Source organism: Suricata suricatta, unplaced genomic scaffold, assembly GCF_006229205.1.
Source record: "Suricata suricatta isolate VVHF042 unplaced genomic scaffold, meerkat_22Aug2017_6uvM2_HiC HiC_scaffold_156, whole genome shotgun sequence".
Taxonomy (NCBI): Eukaryota; Metazoa; Chordata; class Mammalia; order Carnivora; family Herpestidae; genus Suricata; species Suricata suricatta.
In genome coordinates this window covers 15,072-22,125 of record NW_021859996.1, presented here as the reverse complement: position 1 = coordinate 22,125, position 7,054 = coordinate 15,072, and the positions used below count along the sequence as shown (strand labels likewise).

The following is a 7,054-nucleotide window of genomic DNA, read 5'->3' as shown; positions in this document are numbered from 1 at the left end:
CTGCACTTCTGCACTGACAGTTGTGTGCCCAATGCGGGGCTCAAATTTACAAATCATGAGATCATGACATGATCTAAAGTCAGGTGCTCACTGACTGAAGCACCCAGGGGCTCCAAGATGTTTTTGGTCTTACTATTATTTTCACGGAAGGCATTTCTGTAGAGGTAAGCATTTGAGTAAAGAACCAAAGCAGGTGAGAGATAGAAATGTGGGGGAAAACATTCCAAAGAGAAGAGAATGCAAAATCCCAAAGTTGGGAGTGTGTCCAGTTTGAGGAATTTTAAGGAAGCACAGTGAACAAAGGGAGCATTGTAGGAGATAAGGTCAGAGGTAGTGGTGTGTGGGAAATATACATAGGGCCTTACTACTACAAGGATTTTGATTTTATTTGGAGTAATTTGGGTAGTGATGACATACTTTCAGCAAGAGATTTACATTGTGTGACAAATTTTATTTATTTATTTAAAATTTTCAACATTTATTTACTTTTGAGAGATGGAGACAGACAGAGCATGCATGAGCAGGGAAGGGGAAGAGAGAGAGGGAGACAGAGAATCTGAAGGCTCCAGGCTTGAGCTGTCAGCACAGAGTCTGATGCAGGGCTCAAACCCACAAACTGTGAGATCATGACCTGAGCCAAAGTTGGAAGCTTAGCTGACTGAGCTACTCAGGTGCCTCTCATGACATATTTTAACAAACTCATGTAAAGCGCTAAGAGAATAGACTCAAAGGATTCAAGGACAGAAGCCAGGGAACTGGGGAGGAACCTATAATAATCCGTCTGAGAGAGGATAGTGGCTTGAACCAGGGCAGTTGCCCTGGGGGTGATAGGAAATAAATGGATCGGAGTATTCTGAATGTAGAGTCAAGAGGCTTTTGTGATGATTTAGATCTAGGGAATTAAAGAAATGGAGAAATGAAAAATGATTCCGAGATATTAGGCCTGAACAAAACAAGGAACATCTCAAGTAACTGCTCTTATTGTTAACACATATAAATTATCTCTTGGACATGAAATGGTTCAAGTCCTGTTAGAGAGAGTTTACTGAGTCTGTGTAATCTCAGCTAAAAAGAATCCTGTTATATGGAGAAAACCAATCTTTTCCTAAAAGAGGAAGATTGTCCAATAGTCTTGTGACACATAAAATAATTTGATTTTCCTATTACTTTTGGTATGGATACATCCACATGTAGATATATGATCCAATTCTAGGAGCTAGCAAAGGTTGTATAATCTGTGTTGTGGGGACATGAAAGAGCACCCTCTTTTATGTCTCAAAGGACATGTTGTTGAACTTTGATGAATTCTAAAAGATATAACTGACTGACGAAGAAATCAGAGATAAATAAAGACACGCGACTCAAACCCAGAATGTCTCTGTTCATGTTCTCAGGTGATTGTGAACCACTGAGCCATGGGGATATGGTTGAACCGATCATCTATAGATGGCTTCATTCTCTTGGGCATCTTTTCCCAGAGCCAGACTGATGTTGTCCTTTTCTCTGTGGTTATGGCAGTCTTCACAGTGGCCATCTGTGGGAACCTCCTCCTCATCTTCCTCATCTACATAGATTCTCAGCTTCACACACCCATGTACTTCTTTCTCAGTCAGCTCTCCCTTATGGATCTTATGTTGGTCTGTACTATCATGCCAAAGATGGCGGTCAACTTTCTCTCTGGCAGGAAGTCCATCTCCTTTGTGGGTTGTGGCATACAAATTGTTTTTTTTGTCTCTCTTGTGGGATCCGAGGGGCTCTTGCTGGGACTCATGGCCTATGATCGTTATGTGGCCATCAGTCACCCACTTCACTATCCTGTCCTCATGAGTCAGAGGGTCTGTCTCCAGATTGCTGGGAGTTCCTGGGCCTTTGGAATACTAGATGGAATTATCCAGATGGTAGCAGCCATGAGCTTACCTTACTGTGGTTCAAGGAATATAGATCACTTCTTCTGTGAGGTGCCAGCTTTATTGAAACTGGCCTGTACAGACACAGCACTTTTTGACACTCTGCTCTTTGCTTGCTGTGTCTTGATGCTGCTCCTTCCTTTTTCCATCATCGTGGCCTCCTATGCTCACATCCTGAGGGCTGTGCTCCACATGCGCTCTGCTCAGGCACGTAAAAAGGCCCTGGCCACCTGTTCCTCCCACCTAACAGCTGTCTCCCTCTTCTATGGGGCAGCCATGTTCATCTACCTGAGGCCTCGGCGCTACCGGGCACCTAGTCATGACAAGGTGGTCTCTATTTTCTACACCGTCCTTACTCCTATGCTCAACCCCCTCATTTATAGCTTGAGGAACCGGGAGGTGATGGGGGCCCTTGGGAAGAGTCTGAACCATTGTAGGATTGGCAGCCCGCACTGAACGCAGAGCATCTGGGGCCTGGTTTTGCCACCTCTTGGTTGCGTAACACTGGTAAGTCATTCACTTCTCCTGAGTGTCTGTTTCCTCATCAGTAGAAAAGAATCATGAGACCTGCCCTACTCACAAGGATCAGTACATGTAAATCTAAAGCCCCATGAAGAAGCAATGCACTGATATTATTGTCATTATCAATCATTTATAAAGTTTTGAATTAAATTAATTCTTCTTGGGGCACCTGGGTGGCTCAGTCAGTTAAGCATCCGACTTCGGCTCAGGTCAGATCTCACGTTTGTGGGTTCCAGGCCCGCGTCAGGCTCTGTGCTGACAGCTAGCTCAGACCCTGGAGCCTGTTTCCGGTTCTGTGTCTCCTTCTCTCTCTGTCCCTCCCCCTCTCATGTTCTGTCTCTCTCTGTATCAAAAACAAATACAACATTTAAAAAAACAATTTAAATTAATTCTTCTTGGTTACAACTGTGTTTTATTGAGTGTTCTAATGGCCAGGTACTGTTCTCTTCCCTTTACATACATTCCACACTATTTAATAATTGATTCAGCCCGACAAATATGGATTTTTTAAGTGGAAACTTCCTAGATGGCAGAAATTGAGTCTCTATGATTTTTCATGGACGGTTCTTAGCTTTCTCCCATGCTGCATTAGAGGACTTATGAGGCTTCCTTTAGGGCATGTAAATATATACCTACAATTTAGAAATTCCAGTACCTGACTCTGTGTCTTGTAAATAGCAGTGGTTCAATAAAATCTTATCGAATGAATGCAAGAAGCAGATATCAAATGAGATAATGTGTATGAAAGCATTTTTAAAACAGTATCCACATGCCAAGTGTGCCATGGTAGCTGTGATTATTTCTACACTTCAAGTTTGGCACAGTAAAACTGGTTTTCTTTAAAAAAAAAATTAGAACAGAAATAAAGACAGAATTTAAGCCATTCTTTTAAAATTTCTATTTCTGGGGCACCTGGGTGGCTCAGTCGGTTAAGCACCCGGCTTTGGCTCAGATCATGATCTCACGGTTCATGGGTTCAAGTCCCGTGTGGGGCTCTGTGCTGACAGCTCAGAGCCTGGAGCCTGCTTCGGATTCTGTGTCTCCCTCTCTCTCTGCGCCTCCCCTACTCATGCTGTCTCTCTCTGTCTCTCAAAAATAAATAAAAAACATTAAAAATTTTAAATTTCTATATCAATCAGCATCCAGTCAGGATTAAGACTACATTGGTTATTTTATCAGAGAAAACATAATATAAAAAGTTGTGAACTAGATATTTGAGAACTGAAATGGCAAAACAAGAACATTAAGGATCATAGAAGGAAAAGTTCACACAATTCCTAGACCTGCAGATGTAAAGGAAAAGGTAAGGTTAGGATTTTAAAACCTGGAGACTTGGAGCCCAAACCTCTGAGGAGCGGGGCCTATGAAGGTGTCTCCTGTACCTCAGAGAAGACTGCCCTGATCCAACTTATGGAGGTTCCTCTAGACCCTAAAGGAAGAAGAGGAACTTGCAGAGCTGGGTCGCCGACTTCTGACAAGGGGGTGACATAAGGTTAGTTGTGGTACCCCAGTTCACAGGAGTATCTGTCCCTAACTGCCAAGGAATAGGTGCTGCTCATCTAGTGCAGGTTCCTCTAAGGGTCAAGATGAGACTGGTTCTGTAAGTGTGAAAATAAAATTTGCAAAATGGAATCAATTACCAAGATGAAGAATGAAGGATAAAGAAACATTGTCAAGATGACAGGAAACTGGAAGTCATGAAGAAGTTAGTTTCTTCCCTTGTCCTGGTTTACAGACTTCTTCTAGAATCCCTACTGTCATATCCAAATTCACACTTTGGTGACAATGCAGCAGCAGCATCACAGATTGGAGGTTAGAGTGTGTGTTTGGAGCTGAGGCAATAGTTTAACAATTGGTACAGTCTACTCTTTTGACTACTCAACTTCCAGAGAATTTTACCTTCCAGTGTGAATTTCTGTTAGTAAGCAACAACATAACAAAATGTAACTAGTTTGTTTTTAAATATTTTTTCTTTTTTAATATTTTTAATCTAAATTTCTGTTAGTTAACATACAGTGTAATATTAGTTTCCAGCGTACGGCATAATGACTCAACACCTACAGACCAGAGTCGGTGCTCATCACGAGTGCATTCCTTAGTCCCCATCACGTATTTAGCCCATCATCCACCCGTCTCCCCTCTGGTAAGCCTCAGTGTGTTCTCTATGGTTAAGAGCCTGTTTCTTGGTTTGTCTTTATCTCCCTTCCCCCCCCCCTTTTCTCATTTGTTTTGTTCTTTTACGAGAGAGAGAGAGAGAGAGAGAGAGAGACAGACAGACAGAGCGAGAGAGCGAGAGAGAGAGAGAGAGAGAATGAGCAGGGGAGAGGGGCAGAAGGAGAGAGAAGAAATCTTAATCAGGCTCCACACTCAGTGCAGAGCCTGACGTGGGTCTTGTTCCCACAACCCTGGGATCATGACCTGAGCCAAAATCAAGAGTCAGATGCTCAACCAACTGAGACGCCCAGGTTCCCCTCCTTTGTTTTGTTTTTAAACCTCACATATGAGTAAAATCGTGTGGTATTTATCTTTCTGCAATGGACTTATTTCGCTTAGCATGATACACTCTAACTCCATGTATGTCATTGTAAATGGCAAGATCTCATTCTTTTTGATGGCTGAGTAATATTCCACTATATCTCCAATATTCCATTACACACACACACACACACACACACACGCATTATATACATACATACACACATGCACATACATACATACATCTTACCTATCCATCAGTCAATGGAGATTTGAGCTGTTTCCATAATTTGGCTATATAGATGCTGCTGCTATAAACAGTGGAGTGCATGTATCACTTTGAATAGTATTTTTGTATTCTTTGAGTAAATGCGTAGTAGTGCAACTGCAAGATCACAGAGCGGTTCTATTTTAACTGTTTGAGGAAACTTTATGCTGTTTTTTAGAGTGGCTGTACCAGATTGCATTTTCACCAACAGGGCAAGTGGGTTTCCCTTTCTCCATATCTGGTGTTGTTTCAGCCGTTCTGACAGGTGTGAGGTGATGTCTCATGGTAGTTTTGATTTGTATTTTCCTTATGATGAGTGCTGCTGAGCAGGTCTGTTGGCCATCTATGCATCTTCTTTGTGAAAAGATTGTTCGTATCTTCTGTCCAGTTTTAATTGGATTATTCCCTTTTTTTTTTTGAGTGTTGAGTTTTATAAATTCCTCACATATTTTGGATATTAACCCTTTTTAATGTTTATTTTATTTTTGGGAGAGAGAGGAAGGGAAGGGAGAGAGGGGGACAGAAAATCTGAAGCAGGCTATGTGTTGACAGCAGACAACCCAATGCAGGGCTTGAACTCATGACCTGTGAGATCATAAGCTGAGCCAAAGTCGAACACTTAACTAACTGAGCCACTCAGGTGACTCCAGATACTAACCTGTTCTCAGATGTCATTTACAAGTATCTTCTCCCATTCTGTAGGTTGACTTTCAGTTTTGCTGATAGTTTCCTTCACTGTGCAGACTTTGTATTTTAATTAAGTCCCAAAAGTTTAGTTTATTTTTGCTTTTGTTTCCCTTGCCGCAGGAGATGTATTTAGAAAGAATTTGCTACAGCTGATGTCAAAGAAGTTACCGGCTGTGAACACAGCCTGTCTCACATTTATTCAATCCATTTAAAATTTTTTGTGTGTATGGTGTAAGAAAGTGGTCCACTTTCATTCTTTTGCATGAAGCTGAACAGTTTTCCCAACATCATTTGTTGAAATGAATCTCAAGGGTGTCATACTAAGCAAAATAAGTCAGGCAGAGAAGGACAGACACCATATGTTTGCACTCATAGGTCTAACAGGAGAACAGGAGAAACCTAATGGAGGACCAGGGGGAGCCGAAGGGGGAAAGAGAGTTGGGGAGAGAGAGGCATGCAAAACCTGAGAGACTGTTGAATATGGAAAACGAACAGAGGGTTGAAGGGGGAGGGGGAGGGGGAAGAGGTAGTGGTAATGGAGGAGGGCACTTGTGGGGAAGAGCACTAGGTGTTATATGGAAATCAATTTGACAATAAACTATTTAACAACAACAACAAAAAGAAATGAATCTCTTTTTCCCACTGGATACTTTTTCTTGGTTTATCAAAGATTAATGGCCCATATAATTGTATGTTCATTTCTGGGTTTCCATTGATCTATGCATCTATTTCTGAGCTACTACCATACTGTTTTGATCACTATAGCTTTGTAATATAACTTGAAATCCAGAATTGTGATGCCTCCAGCTTTGCTATTCTTTTTCAAGGTTGCTTTGGCTCTTTGGGGTCTTTTGTGGTTCCATACAAATTTTAGGACTGTTGTTCTAGCTCTGTGAAAAACACTGTTGGTGTTTTGATAAGAGATTGCATTAAATATGTAGATTGCTTTGCTTTGGGTAATATAGACATTTTAATAATATTTGTTCTTCCAATCTATGAGCATGAAATGAATTTCAATTTATTTTTGTCATCTTCAGTTCCTTTCATCAATGTTTTATGCTATTCAGAGTACGGGTGTTTTACCTCTTTGGTTAGATTTATTCTTAGGTATCTTATGTTTTTTGGTGCAATTATAAATGGAATTCATTACTTAACGTCTCTTTCTCTTTCTTCATTATTGATGTATAGAAATGCA

General features: G+C 41.2%; 1 protein-coding gene across 1 annotated transcript; it reads left to right on the top strand.

Annotated features, from left to right (window-relative positions):
* Nucleotides 1-1,415: 1,415 nt before the first annotated feature.
* On the top strand, nt 1,416-2,363 carry LOC115284691 (olfactory receptor 56). Its single transcript, XM_029931199.1, has one exon. It carries the CDS (start codon nt 1,416-1,418, stop codon nt 2,361-2,363), a length of 948 nt encoding a protein of 315 aa, XP_029787059.1.
* The last annotated feature ends 4,691 nt before the right edge of the window (nt 2,364-7,054 follow it).